This window comes from Myotis lucifugus, unplaced genomic scaffold, assembly GCF_000147115.1.
Source record: "Myotis lucifugus unplaced genomic scaffold, Myoluc2.0 scaffold_23, whole genome shotgun sequence".
Taxonomy (NCBI): domain Eukaryota; kingdom Metazoa; phylum Chordata; class Mammalia; order Chiroptera; family Vespertilionidae; genus Myotis; species Myotis lucifugus.
This window is the reverse complement of record NW_005871071.1, coordinates 6,841,474-6,864,368: the sequence shown is the minus strand read 5'-3', so window position 1 is coordinate 6,864,368 and position 22,895 is coordinate 6,841,474. Positions and strand designations below refer to the sequence as shown.

Below are 22,895 nucleotides of genomic sequence, written 5' to 3'. Positions count from 1 at the left end.
TCACCCCCAACTGCCTCCCCTGCCGGCCTAGTTGCCCCCAGCTATCCCCGCCCCGCCAGCCTGGTCGCCCCTAACTGCCTCTCTGCCAGCCTGGTCGCCCCTTACTGCCCCTCCCTGCCGGCCTGGTCACCCCCAATTGCTCCCCCACCAGCCTGGTTGCCCCCAATTCCCCCCCCCCCCCGGGGGCCTGGGCGCCCCATGCAGCCTGCTAATCAGGTGTTTGGGCGTCCCTCATTAAAACCCCTGCCGCCCTGGTCGCCCCACGCAGCCTGCTGTTCAGACGTTTGGTTATTCCTCACTAACCCCCTGCCAGCCTAGTCGCCCCATACAGGCTGTTCGGTTGTCCGTTCGGGTGTGGTGGTCGCCTAGGTTTTTATTATTTATAGACAAAAAAGAAATGACCTTTAGAATATGAGCTGTTCCTTTTAATTTGAGTAAAAGCTTATATTTAATTATCGAGTATATATTTGCAAAGGCATGAATACTTTTTGATTAAATTTGCAATCACACCTATGCCAGTATGGACTTAGGGAATGCAAACATATGTGTAGCTGTATTGTACACAAAATACAATTATAATTCAAGCCCTGATAATGCTGTTAACTAATCATGTAACCAGGGGCAAATCAGAGTCTCAAGTTCTGGGGGACAGTATCAAAAGTTCTAATATTCTTATGATGGGAGCCTGAAAAAAAATGAACAGACTGATGAACAACAAATATTTGCAGAACTAACAGCTAAAAACTCCCCCAATTTAATAAGGATCATAAATATGCAAATTCAAGAAGCTAAATAAACCTAAAGCAGAATAAGCTCATAGGAAGCTAAAACTAGATGAATCAGAATCAAACTGCTGCAAACCAGACAAAAAAATAATCTTGAAAGGAGCTATAAGAACAATTCAAATGACTGTGAAGTTTTCATCAGATGTAATAGAGGCCAGAAGGCAGCAGAATATTTTTTAAGTGCTTAAAAAGAAAGCAATGTCAACCTAAAATTCTAGATCCAGTGAAAATATCCTACAGGAATAAAGGCAAAAATACACACATTCTTAGATAAAGAAAATGAAAGCGATCAGTAAAAAACTAAATGTAAAGATAAAATATAGAATACTAAAACAGAGAGGCAGACCCCTCCCCCCCAAAACACAAACCAGATATCAATCAGAAAAAAAAAATCCACACAAAACAGGTCTAAAACTAACTACATCAACAATTACATTACATATAAAGGTTCTAAAACATCAATGAAAAGATGGAAATTATCAGATTTCAAAAGACAAATTAAACATAGGACCCAACTATATGCTATTTACAAGAAACGCACTTTAAATATAATCAATATGTATAGGTAAAAAATGGGGAAAAAGACATCTGATGAAACCACTAATCAAGATAGCTAGAGCCCTGGCCAGTACGTTCAGTGGTTAGAGCGTTGGCCCATGCACTGACAGGTTGAACATTCGATTCCCAGTCAGGGGCACATGCCTCGGTTGCAGGTTCAATCCCAGGCTCCAGTTGGGGGTGTGTGTGGGAGGCAACCAGTAGATGTATCTCTCTCACACCTCTCTCTCTACTTCTCTACTTCTCTCCTTCCCTCCATCCTCCTCCCTTCAACTCTCTCTAAAAAATGAATAGGGGAAATATCCTCGGGTAAGGATTAACAAAGAAAAAAAAAAGAGTTAGAATATTATAATATCAGACACAGTAAGCTTAAGAACAAAAAAATTACCATGACATTACATAATGATAAAAACAATCAATTCACTAAGAAGACTAAGAACTGTAAATGTGTATGCACCTAAGAACAAAGCTTCAAAACATATGAAGGAAAAACTAATAGAAGTGAATGGCAAAACAGATTAATACAAATTTATACTTAGAAATGAGGTCTCTAAGTAATCAGAACTGGTCAGAAAATCAACAAGAATATAAAAACCTAACACTATCAAAAAACTTTCCTTAATAAACATCAAAATTTTTTAAATTTATTGATATGTGTGTGTGAGAGAAAGAGAGATTTGTTGTGCCACTTATTTATGCATTCATTGGTTGATTCTTATATGTGTCATGACCAGATATCTCTGGCATATGGGGATGATGCTCTAAACATCTAAGCTACCTGACCAGGGCTCCTTAACTAGCATGTATAGATACACTACCCAACAACAGAATATTCTCTTCAAGTAGATATGCAATGTTCACCAGACAGGCTATATATTATATATGGTAAAGGTTTTTTTTTAAAAATTGAAATCATTTAAAGTATGTTCTCTCATCATAATGAAATTAAATAAGAAATCAACAACAGAAAGATAACCAGAAATTTACAAATATTTGAGAACTTAAAAAAAAAATACCACTTTTAAGTAATCCATAGGTCAAATAAGTCTCAGGAGAAATAAAAAAACATTTTAAAGAAAATAAAACATACCAAAATTTATGGGATGTAGCTAACACAATGCTTAGAGGGATATCTGTAGCACTAATTGCTTTGTTAGAAAGGAAGGTCTCGCCCAGCTGCTCAGTAGTTGAGCATCAACCTACAAACAAGGAGGTCGCTGGTTCGATTCCCAGTCAGGGCACATGCCTGGGTTTCAGGCTCAATCCGCAGTTGGGGGTGTGAAGGAAACAGCTGATCAATGGTTCTCTCTCATCATTGATGTTCCATCTCTCTCTCCCTCTCCCTTCTTCTCTGAAATCAATAAAAATATATTTAAAAAAAAGAAAAAGAGATCTCAAACCAATAATCCAAGCCAATTCCAATCTAAATCAATAATAAACCTTAACAAACTAGAGAAAAACAAAGTAAACACAGAGAAAACAGAAAGATGGAAATAATAAAGAGAATAAATCAATGAAAGAAAACAGAAAATAGAGAAAAACAATGAAAACAAAAACTGGTGCTTTGAAATAACAATAAAATTGAAACACCTTAGGCCGACTGACCAAGAAACCAAAAGCATTACCATAATGACAGGTAATTCACCACAGACATCCTATATAATAAAAGCCTAATATGCTAAGTGTCTGGTCTGTTCAACCAATCAAAGCGTAATATGCTAATGATATGCTAAGGCCGGTCAATCACTAGCTAGGACATGCACTGACCACCAGGGGGCAGACAGTCAACTGGTCGACCAGTTGCTATGATGTGCACTGACCATCAGGGGGAAGACGCTCCGACTGGTAGGTTAGCTTGCTGCTGGGGTCTGGCTGATTGGGATGAGCGAGATGAACCAGATACCCTGGAGCCCTCCTGTGGTCCCTCCCAGGCCCCGATCGTGTACTGATGGGGTCCCTCAGCCTAGCCTGAGCCCTCTCACAATCTAGGACCCCTCGGAGGATGTCGGAGAGCCAGTTTCAGCCCAATCCCGCAGGCCAGGCTGAGGGACCCCACTGGTGCACAAATTCATGCACCGGGCCTCTAGTTAAAAAAATAAGATAATATAAACAACTCTATGGCCATAAATCTGCCAACTTAAATTAAATGAACCAATTCCTTGAAAGATACAAACTACTAAAATTCACTCAAAAAGAAACTGATCGCCCCAACAGTCATACATTTATAAAAAAAAAAAAATTAGTTGAAAACCATCTGACAAAGAAAACTTCAGACTTAGATGATTTTACTAGACAATTCTACCAAACATTTAAAGTAAGGATGATATCAATTCCATACAACCTGTCCCCCAAAAGAGAAGAGGTGTGACACTTCCTACTTATTTTTAAGGTTAGTATTATCTTGATACCAAAACAAGACAAAGAAAGTATAAGAAAAAAATAAAAGGCCATAGATCAATATTCTTTATGAATACAGAAATAAAAATTTTCAAGAAAATATTAGCAAACTGAATCCAGAAATACATAAAAAAGATAATTTATCATGATAAAGTGGAGTGTGCCCTGATAATGCAAGACTGGTTCAACATTTCAAAAATCAATCCATGTAATACTAACCAATTAAAGAAGAAAAACCAATGGTCACATAAATAGATGCAGAAAAAACATCTGACAAAATTCAATATTCATTCAGGATAAGCATTTTCAAGAAACAAGTACAATAGGTCCTTGGGTTATGTCGGAGATCCGTTCCTACGGCGCAACGTAACGCAATTTTCACCGTAAGACGGAACCCACCTACATAAGCACCTACGTCACTCACATGGAGCACATACACAGCAGTAATGAAGTGAAACAGTAAAAAAAAATTTGTAAGAAAGTTAACAATTCCTGACCTTTACTGTGGTAAATAAATAATAAAAAACATAAAGCACAGATGTACATACGTCAAAATGACGGAACTTTATTTTTTTTAAATAAATAAATGGGAGATGGCGATGTAACCACGAAACAACGTAGGTTGAGTCCAATGTAACCCAAGGACTGTCTGTAGTAGTAGAATATGTCCCCAACCCAATAAAGCGCATCTACAAAATCCTTACAGGTAACATCATCTTAATGGTAAAAGACTGAATGCTTTCCCCTTAGATTATGAAGAAAAGCAAGGTGTCTACTCACATTATTCCTATTTAAATAAAGTAAAAGGCATACTGGTTGGAAAGGAGGTAATAAAACTGTATCTACTGCCCAGCTGGTATGACTCGGCAGTTGAGTATCAACCCATGAACCAGAGTTCACTGGCTCGATTCCGGGCCAGGGCACATGCCCTAGTTGGGGGCTCAATCCCCAGTAGGGGGCGTGCCAAAGGCAGCCAATCCATCCTTGTTTCTATCTCTCCATCCCTCTCCCTTCCCCTCTCTCTTAAAAAATAGATAGATAGATAAATAAATAAATAAAATAAAAACATATATTTTTAAAAAATACAACCCCCCCCCAAAAAAAACCTATTCAGTGTCTACACAGGAAATTCTAAAAAGTTTACAAACAAACAAAAACCTCCTAAAAATTTAGAACTAAGCGAGTTTAGCAAGGTTACAGGATTGCAGGATATAAGGTCAGTATACCAAAAAAAAAAAAAAAAAAAAAAAAAAGCCTCTACAATATAGGTATTTTCTGCCCTAGCTGGTTTGGCTCAGTGGATAGAGCGTCGACCTGTGTACTAAAAAGTCCCAGGTTTGATTCCGGTCAAGGGCACATGCCCAGGTTGTGTGCTCGATCCTCAATAGGGGGTGTGCAGGAGGCAGCTGATCAATGATTCCTCTCATCATTAATGTTTCTGTTTCTCTCTCCCTCTCCCTTCCTCTCTGAAATCAACAAAAAAGATATTATAATATAGGTATTTTCTTGAACCATGCAGTCTGGCTCCTAAGTCCAAGCTCTCAACAACTACATTATTACTTATAATGAGAGGGACTTTTAAAAATGCAGCATAAGGGTGAATCCCAGGAATCCGTAATTTTTAAAAAATTCCACAAGAAATTCTGATGCACACCAAAAGGTTAGAACCACTCGTTTACACTTTAACTTACAATTCAATAATAGCTTGTAATTCTTCAAATACAAAGATTAGCTCCTATTCCTGCTACATGAAATACTCTTTTCCCAACTCTTTGACAGGCTAACTTGAAAGTCTATTCCTTCTTCTGTTTTAGACAAAACTGTCAGTTCCCTTGGTAGCATTCCCTGACCTCTAGGTTTGTATTAGGTAATCTGCTTACCTGTTGCATTTTTTTCTGCCTGTAACTCTGTTAATCTTGTCAGTTTTCAAGATCTGACTAAACTCCAATGAGGGCAGGGACCACACTTGTCTAGTTCCCTATTGTATTATCAACATCTAGCACAATTCCTGGCATCTAGCACACACATAGTAAGTATATATTAAATGAATAAACTTTGTGTTTTTATAAAGAAAGAAAGCATCAATTAATGTATAGCCAACAACATATATTTGTACCTCTGGCCTTATAAAGTACTGCAATAACAAATTTTACTAACAATTTATACATTACACTGATTAAGAAAATGTTTACCTGGAAGTTTAAGCTTTCTACAGCAAGAATTACAGTGATGTTTGGCTCTAAAGTTTTTTATTGCATCTTCTCCTAGATTTGCTGGGCCAAAAACCATATCACCGGATCTATGGCATTGGTAGTTTAAATAAAAAAAGGTTAGTTTATACAAGTAGAAATGTAGAACTTGAAAATATGAAATTGTCTTAATAAACTTATTAAAATTTATTACCTCTTTTCTTCCGCTTTTATCACAGATGGGTCAGTCAAATTTTCACCCACGCCTTTATAGGTATATGTAAAAAAGTTAATTTATATAAATGTTGACATTTGCATAATAAAAATAGTCATGAGAGATTTTATAGCAGCATCATTTACATAATGTTAAATTATTCAAAAGAGTGTAGTTTTTCTCTCTTGATATTTCACAGCTTGTCTTATGACTTCAACATTGCACCCAGAACACAACTCCTGCAATTGTGACTCAGAGTTAAGTGTCAGAGTCGGTAGGTGTGCTCCTGATGACACCAGCTTCTGATGCAACAGGGCCAAGGTTGCAAACAAATATCTGCTTATACAAAAGGTCTACACGATCTGCCATTGTTGCAGTTCATTTAGCAAAGAAAAACTAGGATCATAGAGGCATAATCTATAGGCCATTTAAAAAAACTGTAAACCTACTTTTGCCCCACCCTGTACGACTATATCTTCCTAAAAAAGATTCAGATAACATAAAGAATAAGATTGTGACCCAGCCGGGGTGGCTCAGTGGTTGAGCATTGGTCAACCAGGAGATTACAGTTGGATTCTCAGTCAGGGCACATGCCTGGGTTGGGGGTGGGATCCCCAGTAGGGGGCATGTAGGAAGCAGCTGATCAATGATTCTCTCTCATCATTGATGTTTCTATCTCTCTTTCCCTTTCCCTTCCTCTCTGAAATCAATATATAAAAAATAGCTATAATGTAAAACTATCATCCAGGCAAAGCTGGAAACTTGTTCAGTTTTACTTTCCTCTGACCCTGCCATGAAGCTGCACTTGACATTACATTGAGCAAACCTGCCCTCTCCAAGCCACGTTTTTTTTTTGTTTGTTTGTTTTTTAACATGCTGCTCCACTGATCAAGTGCTGGAATATATTCCCTGCCATTTGAATCTGGGCTGGATCTAAGAGTTTCTGCTTTCTCTCTGGAAGAAACCAGCTACCATGAAAGAAGCCTAGCTACCTGAAACTCTGATGCTAAGAGAAAGCAAAATGAGCTATCACTTGCTGGAGAACTGACATATTCAGCTATCACTGAACAGAGACCTCAGACATTTGACTCCAGTCAGGCTGGGCAAGCTAGTATCCAGTCATTCAAACCCTCCAAGGGAACAGCAGAGATAAGCAATCCCCACTATGCCCCATCCAAATTCCCCAACCAAAGAACTACAAGCAAATAAAATGATTGTTTTAAGCCACTAAAATTTAGGTAGTTTAGTTCACAGTAAGAGATAAAACATAACATCAGGAACAATAGAGATACTTGTTAGTGTTTTAAAGAAACAGTCTTCATACTTTTAAAAGAATAAGGCTACACATGTAAGAGCAGAATAGGGTATTTTTGCTTATCAAAATATCTGTATTACCTAAATAACAATTAAGATAGGCATATGCCACGATTCAGGGCTCTGATGGCTATATGCTATGGCTGTTATTGACTTGCTTTTAAAACAGATTCTACTGACCTAAGATTTTATCTACCTATAAATTAGCAGATTTCTGTACATTATTCATAACACATGAATAGTTGAGAACCTACTGCACAATTTCACTTCAGTAATATTTCAATCGATTTACCTTGTAAATCAAGAACCAGCAATTCCCCTCTTGTATATTCATAAGTCCAGTGGCTAAAGGCTAACATGATCTCTTCCAGTGTATTAGTTGGAATTATCTCATCACCGTTATTATTATTGTATTTTCTAAATTCTCCAGTCATGCATTCTTCCACAGCAAACCATTGTCCTGCTGAATGGCAATACAGCAGGAAAACTTCAAGGAACCTTATGAAAAATAGTTACAGATATTACTAGCAGTTTTGTTAAAAAAGTTCTAATTGATCTTTAAAATAAACAAATAATTACATATTCAACATCAATAATAAGGTGAAAAGAGAATGCTATCCACATAACATTTATACATCCCAGAAAAATTTAAAGACTTACCTCGGAGAATATGGTATGGATTTGGGCTTCATTTGGTTGAAGGCAAATGTGAGCTTTTGTGCTGCTCTCTGTTGCTGAATTTCCTACAGAACAGAAAAAACAAACCCTTGTTCAACATTACCACTAAGATTTTATTTGGTTTATTATACTTCAGAAGTGAAAACATAATGTTCCACCGTTATGCATTCATCAGCACTTACTCTGAGACAGAGATGTAGAACCGTATCCTCTTTGTAAATACTTGACCATGTGTTAACCACCTCAGGAAGAAAGGATTTGATAATATAAAGATGCCCTGATTTGAGGATATCATGTTCTGACCAGGTACATTGTACTTTGACAGCTCTCCGTAAACCTCCTCCCATCTCTTCTTTACTTAAAAACTCTATTTTGGCACAGAGGCCTAACTGTGACCAAGAAGACATGCTGTTATTCAATATGCTGGGCGAACTCTCTTCCAAGCGATACACTGTGACGGGCTCACCTGCAACATGAATGAATACATTTTGAGGTCAAATTATGACACTTTAAAAATGACAATGTAGAATAAAAACTGAAAGGTATCTGGTTAAGATAAAGTAAGGAATAAAAGAATGAGCTAAGTTGTAGTTTTATAAAGGGCAACAAACTTTTAGAAAGCGACCAGACTAGCATACACTTCTAAATTAAACTGTTAGACAAGAGGTTAGAAGTCTCTATTCCACAAACCCCGTGATGTCAATTTATCTATGCTTTCATTACTAGACAATGAATTAAGAATTTGTCTGAATTAGAGTACACCACTACTGCTGGATATACAAAAAACAGAAATTCAATACGTTTGATAGTTCCTTTTTCTATAAACATACCTGACTCTTGTAGTAGTCACGCTAATTAAATTTATATGAAATCAACACTTCTTAATGTGATTCGTCTATTAACACCCATGTTCTATGTTGTAACTAAAAATCATATATTAATAGAGGACTGATTTTCCCCCTTTATTTCTTTACTTTTTGGATTTACCTCTTGGAGGCACAGGTGTAAATGGAATGCTCTGGGATAATCTCATCAAGTTATTTCTTTCCACAGCTGTATAAAAATGAGAGAGAAAAAATGAAATCCCTAAAAGCTAAAAATATTATTAAATGTTGTTTTTAATGTTACTGACCTGAGTAATAGTAATTTGTATCCATAACTGCCTTAAATGGAGAAGCAAGACCTACAATATCAAACAAATGAGACCCTTTTAAAGGTACTAATGCAGCATAAATTTTTGCTCAGACAGATATTCTCATACAATCATCCTAAGTTTCCTTTATGTAAACTCTCTCTTCACAAAAACATAAAAAACAACGAAACATGTCCATCATGTGCCATATTACCCCATTGCACTATGTCAGATTAGTGGTAAGTGTGCACTCAGACACCGGGAAGAGAAAAGCACATGCTTCACACTCTGCTGTCCTAAGTGCATGCTTCTATACCCCATGCTCAAAAAGAGAAATATCTCTTAGTTTTGGACCTTTGGGGGCTGGGGCCTGTGGCCGTGTAACTATTTTAGTGTGATGACCATGAAAAGATGAATTTCTGTATTGTGAAACATATGAAAAAAGCCCCTCCATCTCTAAATTTAGTTGAGGACTTTACTTTTTAATTGTAGTGAGAAAGATGGAAAATAAGTGGAATATGCTGTGTGTTAAACTTCTAGAATATAAATGAAAAAATATCCTATTGTCTTGCAGGAGGTTAGTCAAAAGTTTTAATGCTGTGTGATAAGCATATAGGATCTATACTAGGGGCCCAGTGCACAGATTCATGTACCTTGAAAGGAACTTTGGGCTCTGAGGCTGCAGTGGGCACAGGGGCGGGTCTCGGCCCATCCTCCACGCCCTCACCCGGCCCCTCCCACCGAGCCCCCCCCCCCCTCCCCACGTCCTGTTTGCCAGCAGCCCCGCTTGCAGCTGTTGATGGCGCGGAGCGATTGTGGCCAGCACCAGCAGCAGGTGCAAGCAGAACCAGTGCCGGCAGCAGTTGCCAGTAGCGGCTGCTGCCCTGATCACCCCTTGGGGGCGGGGGCGTGGAGAAGCCCTCAGGGGCAATCAGGGCCAGCAGCAGCTGCTCATATCCATTAACGATGCAGAGCGATCGGGACCAGCGCCAGGCACCAGCAGTGGGTGTGAGCAGTGGTTCCGGTGCTGGCTGCAAGCAGGGCCAGCACTGGCAGCAGGTGCAAGCACCGGGCAGGACTGCGGTGTGCGGGAGCAAAGAATTTTCAGTAACCACCAGAGGCTCACCCCAATAACAGTGACTGGCACCCCGCCTTGGTCTGGCACCCCTGGCTCACCTGCTCCACCATCCCACTGCTGCCAACAGCCGCCATGGTCTGCGCTGTGCCGCCTGCTACGGACACCCACCATGTTCCACGTGCACGTCATAGCGACCGGTTGTTCAGTTTTCCGCTGTTCGGTCTATTTGCATATTAGCTTTTTATTATATAGGATATGTAAAAGCCCAGCAACTGGAACGGCAGAACGGCCAGGACAACCGGTGGCTATGACGTGCACTGCAGCAGCCAAGCATCGAGGCAGCCAACTGGCCTGATCCGGGCCCCAAGGCTCCTAACACCCTGATCAGGAGCAGGGCCGGCTGGCCAACCATCTGCTCCCCCCTCCCCCCGCCTGGCCCAATGGCCCCCCATCAGGGTGGGTCAGCCCGACTCCACCCATGCACGAATTCGTGCACCGGGCCTCTAGTATATACATAACTACATACACACAAAATAGGACTATAGAGGAGGGGGTACCAAACACCTCCTAGTTTAAGAATTTGAGGGCTGATATAAGAATCATCTATAGGGTTTTTTCAACATACACCTACCCAGAGCTCACTTCAAATTATTCTAATTCTGTAGGTATGTATCATCATACAAATGATTCCCTACATATAGTATTGGTTACATATAGTATTCGGATATGTAACCAAGATTGCAAATTAATGAGCAAGATGATAGGCAGAGCTATAGGAGGTTAAGCTACAAAAGCAAGGAACAGCCAAGTATACTGTACTAAGAAAGGACACTGGGCTTTGTACAATGACAGTAAGGAAATTGTAAAGCAGAGGAGTGACAAGCTCAGATCTTTCAGAAGAATCATTTTGGTGACAGAACAGAAGATAGACCAGAAGGGAGGACAAACTGGCACAACCACTTTGGAAACCTATTTGGCAGTAACTGCTAAATGTGACCATACTCATACCCTACTACCAGCAATTCTACACCTAGGTATATTTCTCAAACAATATAGACAAGAATGCTCCTAACAACACTATTCATAATAGCCACATGCTGGAAGCTACTGAAATGCCCATCAAATAATAGTATGGATAAGTAAATTCAGTATTTTCACACAAGGAAATTGTGTATAGTAGTGAGAATGCATAAATACCACTACACACAGCAATACTGATGAATTTCATAAAACATATGTTAGGAGGAAGCTAGACACAAGAGTACATATTGTATGATTCAATTTATATACTACACACACACACACTCTCTCACACTCATACAAACCCATCTATTGTATTATTGGGGACAGAGGTTCTAACAAGAGGACACAAGAAGCTGGAATGTTGGCAATATTCTGTTTCGGGATCTGGGGGCTGATTACATGGATATGCTCACTTAGTGAGAATTCACTGACATGGAGGCTTATCTGCACTCTTCTGTATACATATTATACACTTCAATAAAAGGTTTACTGGTAAAAGTGATGAAGTTTTAAACTGAAAGGAGGATGTATAGTGGAAGATAAATTCTAGACATATTTAGGAGGTAACTACAACAGGACTTTGTGCGTGCAAGGTCAAGGGATCAAGAATAACTCCCACTCAGGTTTTAACTACCTAACTGAAACAGCATCATTCACTAACACAGAATAAAAGGAAAAGAGCAGGCTGAGCTGCAGGGAAGCAGGGGTGGGTGGCAGTAGAGAGGTCATCATTCACACGGTGAGTTCATGTGTTTGTGAAACATCTATATTGAAGAAAAACTAGCTGAGGGAAGAACTTTGTATTGCATTGGCTTTTTAAAACACAAAATCTAAAATTTTAGGATAATGTAGTACTTGCTATAATAAATCATGTATGATCCTCACTTTTTTCATAATAAAATCTACCACATGGACTCACCATTTAATGTTCCTTCTTCAGATGGTCTAAAGAAATACCAAAAAATATATTGTAAGTTATGTCATAACTTTAGTTTTAGCTACCCATAATTTTTTGCTTCATGAAATTATGATTTAATACGTTACTAAGGAATTCTGAGGTTGAGAATCACTTTTTTTTAAAAATGTTTTATTGATTTTTTACAGAGAAGAAGGGAGAGGGATAGAGAGTTAGAAACATCGATCAGCTGCCTCCTGCACACTCCCCACTGGGCATGTGCCCGCAACCAAGGTACATGCCCTTGACCGGAATCGAACCCGGGACCCTTGAGTCCACAGGCCGACGCTCTATCCACTGAGCCAAACCGGTCAGGGCGAGAATCACTTTTTTAAATTTTAATGTTTTTATTGATTTTTTAGAGAGAGGAAGGGAAAGGGATAGAGTGATAGAAACATTGATGAGAGAGAAACATCATCTATCGGGCTGCCTCCTGCATGCTCCCTACTGAGGATCAAGCCCAAAACCTGGGCATGTGCTCCAACTAGGAATCGAACCTATGACCTCTTAGTTCTTGGGTTGATGCTCAACCACTGAGCCACACTGGCTGGGCCAAATTCACTTTTGTTTAAATATTTGCCCTTTCCCTTAAGCCAATGCTAAATGCATACATGAATATGTAGATATCCATATGTATATACTTTATCAACAACCTGGACCTCCAATTTATGCCTATATAAATGTTATTAGTAGTCTGGTGTCAAACTGATAGTTCAATACTAATGATGCAATATTCCATGACATCTCTATTTGTGGAGACTCAATATAACAATGCCTTAAAATGACTGTAGGATTTTAAAAATAGTTCAATAGAATTGATGGGTAAAGAACTGAGAGGAAAAGTAAATAGATGTCATTTTGCAAAACTCAATGTTGAACAAAATTTTTTCAATACTGAATGTATTATTCATATCAACGTATGGAGGTACTAAGTGTGAAGGTTCTATTAATTCCATGATTTCAGAGCAAATTAGAGAAATAGGTGTAAAGGAGAGTGAAATGGAAAAAGAAAAATGGGTTAGAGGCTTAGCTGTCCCATTATACAGCTCTGTACCTTGCTAAGGACTGAAAGAACTAGACTAGAAAGGACCTCCGGAATAGAGGACCTTTGCAGTCTCTTTCTAGTTGTTACGTTCTATCTGATCCTGATGTTTCCTGTTGATTTGTAATAACATAAACATTCTTTGTCTGCTGCTGCTAAGCCACACTCTTCTCAGCACCCAAAGAATGCTGACCAGCTCCACCTTTCTAGGTACTTCTAAGGGTCAACATCTTTAAGACAATGTTCTCTTGTTAGCTAAATTAAAGCAATTTTGTCCTAGCCAGTGTGGCTCAGTTGGTGGGAGCATCGTCCCATTTATTAAACGGCTTTGGTTCAACTCCTAGTCAGGGCACATATGGAAGGCAAACTATCAATGTTCTTTTTCACATCGATGTTTCTCTCTCTGCCCCCCCCCCCCCTTTCTAAAGTCAATAAGCATACCCTCAGGTGAGGAATAAAAATAAAAAATAAATCTTTACCTATTCTGTATTTTACTTTCTATGGTTTTGGCTATAAAAGATAGTATTCTCTGAGGAGGTCTGATATAGACAGGTTTTCCAAATGCCATTCAGGGCAAGGTACGCAAAGAATTTCAACAACTGCATATCCGTGAGGCACCTGGTTTATTTCCTTCTGAATATATTTACATCTATTTCTGATGCACAAAAGGAAATGGGGAAAACACTGTGGAATAATCTCCATCAAATTGGCTTCCCTTCTCAAGTAGTCCATATCAGAGTGTAACCCTACCATACTTCTAGTATCAAATGGATGTCAAAGGCTTTTTTAAAATGTTCTTTGGAATCCTAACATACTAATTCCCAAGCTGGAAACACCGAGATTCTTTTATTCTTTATCTTTAATCTATACTAAAAATTTGTACTTTCTGGGGATGATTACAGTCAGATTGCTGTTTGTTTCCAGCTTTCTGGTGGGCCCCCCTGCAGGGAGGCTCTCTGTGTATTACTGCTCCAATTACCAAAGTACTTTCCAAAACCGGTGTAAGGTTTGTTGCTTAGAATGAAGGGCAAAGTAATTATGCAAATGCAAAACTAAAGTGTAAAACTAGGTCTTTGAACAAATTTATTCAAGATAAAAGTTGAAAACAAAACTAAATAATAAAATCATAATTGTATATTTATAAGGATGATTTTAGTAGTTGTAATTATAATCTGACTATAATTATAGTATAACTAGATACAATTATAAATTTAAATTAATACATTAACTCATAATACACGAGGTTCCCCAATCTCTTCTATGTTAAGACAGGAGATGCTAAAATAATCATTACCTGTTGATAAGGAGTGTTACAGGGATGATGCAAAGAGAGAAAAAAAAGACTATGATACTTGACAGGCTAATAAGAAAAGGCTTACTTACATTTCTCTGTCTGATGGTCTATCTTGTAACCAATCCTTTAGTCAAAAACAAACACAAAAAAAAGTTAAAGAAAAATATCTCTAGATTAATCAGAAATGCTTAGCACTGGTTTGTTTCCTATAGTATGTTTTAAGAATGAAGGGCTAAAAATAATAAATAATGCCATTCCACAAGGTGGAATAAAAAATTTCATGAGTGTTACATCCTATAATATATAGCCTAGTTTTTGGTAGCTATTTTATTTTCTTTAAATATGCATCTGTTTCTATGACTTCAAAGGTAAGATGTGCCCCTTGCCAAAAGAAAAACACATCAAAGTGTTAAGAGAAAAATTAGCCTGACTTGTGTGGCTCAATGGTTGAGCGTCAACCTATGAATCAGGAGGTCACCTTCAACTCCCAATCAGAGCACATGTCCAGGTTGCAGGGCTAGATCCCCCCTGGGGACATGCAGGAGGCAGCCAATCAATGATTCTCCCTCTTCCTTCCTCTCTCTGAAATCAATAGTGTTTTTTTTTTAAAAAGAAAAGTTAAAATACTGCAAATTGTTAACAAAGAAATCACTAGTAACGTTTAGGCACTTTTCATTGAAGTCTTTTTCTGTGTGTATGTGTGCATGTGGTTTTCATTCTGTAGTTTTATAATGGTATTTATAGCTGTGGATTTATTTTTACTTCCCCAGTTTGGGCTACACTTCCTGAATTCAAATCCTCATATATTTCAACATTTTGCAAAATTCTAAGTCATTTATAATCTATTCAAATTCTGTCTATTCTTTCAAGGCCAATTTAGAGGTATTTTCCATATTTCTTTGTTTATTATATTTTCCATCTAAGTATAATTTTACATTACATGCTGGTCCAATTGAGCAATTCTCTGTTCTGCTGTGCCTCATCTATTATTTTCACCTCCAATGAGTTATTTATTTCTAGATTTTTTTCAAATTTGCCAATCTTTTTGAGTAGTATTTTTTCTTTTTTTCATATCTGTAATACTTTCTTTTATGGCTTTAATTACTTTACTCATGCTTTACAATCTGTAACCAATAATTCTGCTATCTTTAGTTGTTAGAGTTCTAATACTATCTGTTTAAGTTGACTCCCAAGAGCTTTGTTGTTCCACTTATTACATTCATTGGTTGCTTCTTGTATGTGCTCTGACTGGAGGTCTACCCTGCAACCTTGGCATATCAGGACAATGCTCTAATCAACTGAGTTACCGGCCAGGGCTGACTCCCATGAACTTTGTAATTTGGCATTGTGAGGTCATTTTCAATGGAACTGGATTTGGGGCAATACTGTGCAGCTTTAAGTTCAAGATGGATCCTTCCAGAAAAAGTAATTGTGACTGTGAAACTCTGTTTATGAACGCCCTTTCCCCATTCAAGTAACTTTTTCAAATAACATGAATTTTAATAATATAATCTATCTCTGTATAGCAGAAAGTCAATAATGTTCTTGACAATCCAGGATCATAATTAAGAGCACTGATTTCTATACTTAACTACAAAGAAATAATTTTTCTGCTTTCTATCAGAGTCTGCTTTTAAGGAGGGTTTATAAAAGCAAATTATTATCTCAATTGGCTGGGAATTACTTCATATCATAAGTTTCAGTTCAAACAGAGGTTCCTACCTTTTTTTTTTTGAATAATTTTTTTTTAAAGAATTCCTGGCTATTCACTACAGGAAGAAACTCTTTTCTAAAACTACCATAGAGATACCAGTTTTCTCAGTTAAAAATTCTTTTGAAAGCCAGATATCATCTAAAATAATCACCATCTTTTAGCTCTTCTCTAACAAATGTGCATTTAAAAAGATGCATTGTTTATTTGAAATGTACAAACCGGTAGTAAAGCTGCTTTGGAGTCTACTTCGTGAGTTTCTTCTGTAGATGGCCTTCTACTGCTACTTTTCACTTAAAGAAAATTGGAAAACAAAAGTTATACAACTCAATTTTTTTTATAAAAAACAACCAACCAAACACAAAGTGTTTCTAGGCATAGTATAACATTCATAAGATAATTTATCCTTCCCTAAGCACTGCTAAACATCAGAATTACATGAGGCTAATGGGTTTCTTGGCAGGACATAAAAATTACTCAATTTATTTTTGTGAAAAGGCAACAGGAAACAAGAGTATGAAGAAAAAAATCTTGCTCTTCTTCCTCCTCTTTTCCCACATTTCTTGTGTATCCTTTCAGGGATATTTTGGGTGTTTGGGTCTATGTATATGCCCCCCCCCTTCCCTTCCTTTCATTTTTTTACATAAATGGTAGCATAATATACATTACATATCTAAGGAATTTTGTTTGCTGAATTTTAAAGCTTAACCTTGGAGATCTGTGTATATCAGTACACAGAGTTCTCTCTAATCTTAATGCTATATAGAACTTCATACTATGAATACATAATAATTTATTTAATCAAACACCTACAGATGAACATTTGATCTGATTTCAATATCTTGTCTATAACAATGTTGTAATTAGTAATCTTGTAAATGTATCACTTCATTGTAATGGCAAAAACAGAACACTTCATCTTTCCTCCTGATTTAAGATGCCACATTTGTCATACCTATTTTGTTGATTCTAAATAAAATAGAAATAAACCTATTTTTTTTAAAAGTCAGGATGTTAAGTTATAAATTAACTTAGAATTTACCACTTAATGATACAATAAATGAAAACCTCTGAATAAATGGTGAACAGAAATCTTCTAACAAAATTTATATTCTAAGGGCAAAAAGACCAGACTGAAATATATTAGAAGACTACGGGCAAAACTTTTGCAAGATGATGAAACTGACAGAATACCTTGAAGAAATTTAGTCAAATAGCAGAAAATCTCATGTTCATCTAATCATAATTATGATTTCTATAATTGATATAATTTTTTATAAATTACTGTACAGATAAAAATTTCTCTCTCATCGATGTTTCTATATTTCTATCCCTCTCCTTCCCTCTCTCTAAAATCAATAAAAACATTTAAAAAAGTATTAGAATGTTAGGGTTATGTGTTTTATTCAAGGTTACAGCAACACTTATGGACCAGAATCTTCACTTCTTGACTCATGAAACATTCATTACTCATATGGGTAACATACATAAAATACACTTAAAGCTTAAATGTGTATGCTTGGTAACATAATTCAGAGTCAAAACACTCACCTTGTTCTGAATGAAGAGGAATAGAAGTTTGGTGACACTCAGTAAATCCAGCATGAGAACTCAGGTGTTTCAAAGTGTTTTCAGAAGGAATATCGTTCTGAATATTGTACATACACACAATTTAAAAACAATTAAAATAAATTTCAAATCATTGTCCTAAGTAGATCTATTTAGTTTAATGTGCTTTATTATTCTACCTGGACACCGAAGGGTGTATTACAAATTACAATTATTTTCTTCAATGTTAATATAAGAAAACTGCATCAAAATACCCCATCTGCTATTGTTGCTCCTATTTTACACTAACACTGACAGTGATAATAGTGATTTGGAGGGTAAAGGAGGAAAAGGGCAATTTCTTTTGGGGGTATTTTGGTAGCATTCTTATTAGTTGCTATTAGCTATTTATATAACAAAGATCTATCTGACCATTACTTGTCAAATTTCTATTTTTTTCTAAATTACTTTGACTTATCTATGCTTTACATTTTTAAGTACTTAAATCTCTTTACATCCTTCCCTTAATATTTTCTATTCTTTATATGCTTAGAAAACTGCCCTGGTTTTACTAACTTAGTATTTCTATTTTCTAAAGTTTTATATAATTTTTTATAAAATTAAGTTTTTCATAATTTGAATTTTTACATTTAAATTTGGAATTCATCTGAGCTTATGAAGTGATATGAGAAGATAAACGGACTTTTACACATTTCTACCCAACTGTCCAATTTGTATTCATTGACAATACATTCCATCTCATCAGTTTCTAACCCAATCCTCCTTATTAAATTCTTATTTGTAGAAGGATTATTTTGGAATCAAAAAAATGTTTCTCTAAATATTCATGTTTCAACTGTTTTACCTGCATATTTTGGTATTCAATAGCTAATTCTTCTCTACCGATTTATTTTTCCAGAGAAAGTAATGATTTGCATTAAAGTAATATGGTGAAGATCTGATACCTTCACATTGTTTCTCTTTTCATCTATAAACAGTTCACACTATGATGAAACTTTAAAAGTACTTTCTTTGATATATACGCTATGCTGCAATGACATATTAGTTTTATAGAACCATCAATGATAGAAACTCTAATGTGGGATTGATGAGTGTGTTTCAAGGCATTTGTAAAAATCTATACCTTAACAGAAAAATTTTTGTATATGTTCATTTTTCTGTGAAGAGGGTCTATAGTTTTCAGATGGGTATATAACCCACAAATGTTCAAGAACTCAGTAGCTATATTTTGAATTATAGTTTGCCCCTGCTGCCCTCGTCGCCCCATGCAGCCTGCTGTTCAGTCGTTTGGTCATCTCTCACTAACCCCCCTGCCGGCCTGGTCACCCCACGGAGGCTGCTGTTCAATCATCCGCCCGGTTGTTTCGGTCGTGACAGGCCCTGGCTTTTTACATATTAGGATGTTAAGTCCACTGAACTTATACCTCCTTCTTCCATCTTAAGGCATAGGTATATTTTTAATTGACTTTGACTCCCACATATACTAAAGAGAATTTACCTGATATTTAGGCAGCTCCGAATACTCCAGAATTATATTTCTTCTATCATTCTGCTGGTCCTATTTGAGATAAGAAATATAAACTTACAGGCCAATATGAAAACAAAAAGAACCCCATGTAATTATTCCATCTCAATTTGCATATAATCGCCAATTAAATCTCAAGTTAACAAAATCTAGTTAACAGACATTAAACTAATTTATTTATTTTGGAGAAACCAAGATGGCGGCATAGGTAAAGACCGGAAATTGCTGCCTCACACAACCACTTCAAAAATATAACTAAAAGACAAAACAGACATCATCCAGAACCACAGGAAGGCTGGCTGAGTGGAAATTCTACAACTAGAAGGAAAGAGAAAAGCACACTGAGACTCAGAGGAGGTGCCGAAGTAAAGTGCAGAGGTACGGAGGTGCACGTGGAAAGGGCTGGCAACTGAGGACGTGGTTGTCTTTTTCAATCGGGAGGGAGTCTCAAGCTCCCGACTGCTCTGAACTCCAGTTCTAGGCGAGTCTCTGGGGACCCAGACTCATACAGGAGAAACTGGACTGTCTGGCATCGGTCGGAACTCGAGGGCGGCTTTCTATCAGAGGTACTTGCAGTGATTACCGGAACACTGAGACGCAGGGACTCTTAGGGTAGGACTGAGGATCAGCCATAGCTGCTTGCTCCGCCCTGTTGACCCCTGAGACCCTGCCCCACCCAAGCTGTGCGCAGAGGCTTTTGCATATGAAAGGCCTGGCCTTTGCAATCTGAAAATTTCCTAACAAACTGCAGCTGGGTCAGAGAGACCCAGAACTTCCAAAAGAAGGCCCAAGGCCCCACAGCAGCTTGCACTGCTTCACAGCTGGGCTCCTGCTGGGTAGTCTCAGCAGAGGCTAAATTAGCACCTCCTTAGAGATCCAAGAGCCAGTGTACCCAGTGGTCAGAGTGGGACCATCCAGATTACAACTCCTCAGATCCATAAGGGACACACACAGTGGGCAGACTCAGTGAGCACCAAAGCCCCACTGAAGCAAGTCTTGCCCCAGAAGGGTGTCTCTAGCACAGAAGTTCTCCCACTGCAGACACAGCTGATTCTCACAGCCAACTGGCCTGGAGTTCAATTCCTCCCAGTGATACCTACAACAGTCAAGGCTTAACTACAACAAGACTGTGCACAAAGCCCACAAAGGGGTGCACCAAGAGTGTCCACCTCAGGTAATTGGGGAGGCTGAGCCACTGGGCCCTATAGGACACCTAGCACACAAAGCCACTCTACCAACACAGGGAAGCATAAAAAATGCGGAGACAAAGAAACAGGTCACAAATGACAGAAATGGAGGAAAGCAAACTTCTGGATATAGAGTTCAAAACCACACTTTTAAGGTTTTTCAAGAATTTTCTAGAAACCGCCGATAAATTTAGTGAGACCCTCAAGAAATCTAGTGAGACCTCAAGGTTATGAAAAAGGACCAACTAGAAATTAAGCATACACTGACTGAAATAAAGAATATTATACAGACTCCCAACAGCAGACTAGAGGATCGCAAGAATCAAGTCAAAGATTTGAAGTACGAAGAAGCAAAAAACACCCAACCGGAAAAACAAAAAGAAAAAAGAATCCAAAAATATGAAGATAGTGTAAGGAGCCTCTGGGACAACTTCAAGTGTACCAACATCCGAATTATAGGGGTGCCAGAAGAAGAGAGAGAGAGCAAGATATTGAAAACCTATTTGAAGAAATAATGACAGAAAACTTCCCCTACCTGGTGAAAGAAATAGACTTAATGTCCAGGAAGCACAGAGAACCCCAAACAAAAGGAATCCAAAGAGGACCACACCAAGACACATCATAATTAAAATGCCAAGAGCAAAAGACAAAGAGAGAATCTTAAAAGCAGCAAGAGAAAAACAGTCAGTTACCTACAAGGGAGTACCCATTCGACTGTCCACTGATTTCTCAACAGAAACTATGCAGGCCAGAAGGGAGTGGCAAGAAATATTCAAAGTGCCCTAACTGGTTTGGCTCAGTGGATAGAGCATCGGCCTGCGGACTGAAGGGTCCCGGGTTCGATTCCGGTCAAGGGCATATACCTTGGTTGTGGGCACATCCCCAGTAGGGGGTGTGCAGGAGGCAGCTGATTGAGGTTTCTCTCTCTTTGATGTTTCTAATTCTCTATCCCTCTTCCTTCCACTCTGTAAAAAAATCAATAAAATATATATTAAAAAAAAATATTCAAAGTGATGAATACCAAGAACCTACAACCAAGATTACTTTACCTCAGCAAAGCTATCATTCAGAATTGAAAGTCAGATAAAGAGCTTCACAGATAAGAAAAAGCTAAAGGAGTTCATCACCACCAAACCAGTATTATATGAAATGCTGAAAGGTATCCTTTAAGAAGAGGAAGAAGAAGAAAAAGGTAAAGATAAAAATTATGAACAACAAATACACATCTATCAACAAGTGAATCTAAAAATCAAGTGAATAAATAATCTGATGAACAGAATAAACTGTTGAATAGAATAGAATCAGGGGCATAGAAAGGGAGTGGACTGACTATTCTCGGGGGGGAAAGGAGTGTGGGGGTTGTGGGAAGAGACTGGACAAAAATCCTACACCTATGGCTGAGGACAGTGGGGGGTGGGGGGGGAGGGCAGAGGATGGGGTGGGAACCGGGTGGAGGGGAGCTATGGGGAGGGGAAAAAAGAGGAACAACTGTAATAATCTGAACAATAAAGATTTAATTAAAAAAATAAAATAATCTAAGTTATTTATTTTAGTACAATACTTCAATCAGAATATGTTATTAAATATACAAATGTTATTATTTGTATCATTAAAATGCATTTGAATCTTTCTTTTATATGCAGGACAATAAGTGATATGTTCTGACAGTAATTACACAATTAACTATGGACATCTGAGGAATAATCACTCTTAGAAACTGGCTATAGATTTGTTTTTCATTATATTTGACACTTGATTATTTTCACAACTTCCGTTCTTTAAAGAAAGGAGAAGCTTAATACTTCTCTAGTCGTTTTTTTAACCAGTTAACTGCCATGATATTTTGAATTTAATTATAACAGATCTGCCGCTTGCGTCTATAGATGCTTATGGTGTACAAATGGTTAAGAATACGTCTTTTTTTTTTTTTTTTTTTAAATTGACCTTAGAGAGAGAGGAAGGGAGAGGGATAGAGAGATACAAATAGAGAAATATAATTGATTGGTTGCCTCCTATACACCACCTACTGGGGATTGAGCCCCCAACCTGGGCATGTGCCCTGACCACTTGATGTGATTCATGGCTTGACGCTCAACCTCTGAGCTACACCAGCTGGACCTCTAGTCTTCTTAATTTCCTTCCTGTAACTACGTTATAACCTTTAAGACTCTAAATCAGGGGTCCTCAAACTACAGCCCGCGGGCCACATACAAATACAAATATTGTATTTGTTTCCATTTTGTT

General features: G+C 37.8%; 1 protein-coding gene across 10 annotated transcripts in view; it reads right to left on the bottom strand.

Moving 5' to 3' along the window:
* The window catches only part of TRPM7 (transient receptor potential cation channel subfamily M member 7), a 120,608-nt gene that overhangs the window by 3,651 nt on the left and 94,062 nt on the right, over window positions 1–22,895 (bottom strand). For 8 of the 10 annotated variants that reach the window (XM_023751657.1, XM_023751649.1, XM_023751654.1 and 5 more), the window contains 12 exons: window positions 19,438–19,497; window positions 17,922–18,018; window positions 16,593–16,663; window positions 14,749–14,783; window positions 12,288–12,313; window positions 9,268–9,318; window positions 9,123–9,188; window positions 8,318–8,601; window positions 8,118–8,200; window positions 7,750–7,955; window positions 6,144–6,195; window positions 5,933–6,039 (listed from right to left, as the gene is read on the bottom strand). In XM_023751657.1, coding sequence (XP_023607425.1) covers window positions 5,933–6,039; window positions 6,144–6,195; window positions 7,750–7,955; window positions 8,118–8,200; window positions 8,318–8,601; window positions 9,123–9,188; window positions 9,268–9,318; window positions 12,288–12,313; window positions 14,749–14,783; window positions 16,593–16,663; window positions 17,922–18,018; window positions 19,438–19,497 — 1,138 coding nt within the window. Of the gene's footprint in view, window positions 1–5,932; window positions 6,040–6,143; window positions 6,196–7,749; window positions 7,956–8,117; window positions 8,201–8,317; window positions 8,602–9,122; window positions 9,189–9,267; window positions 9,319–12,287; window positions 12,314–14,748; window positions 14,784–16,592; window positions 16,664–17,921; window positions 18,019–19,437; window positions 19,498–22,895 lie in introns of those variants that run through there. The other 2 variants (XM_023751650.1, XM_023751658.1) reach the window with 2 other exon arrangements.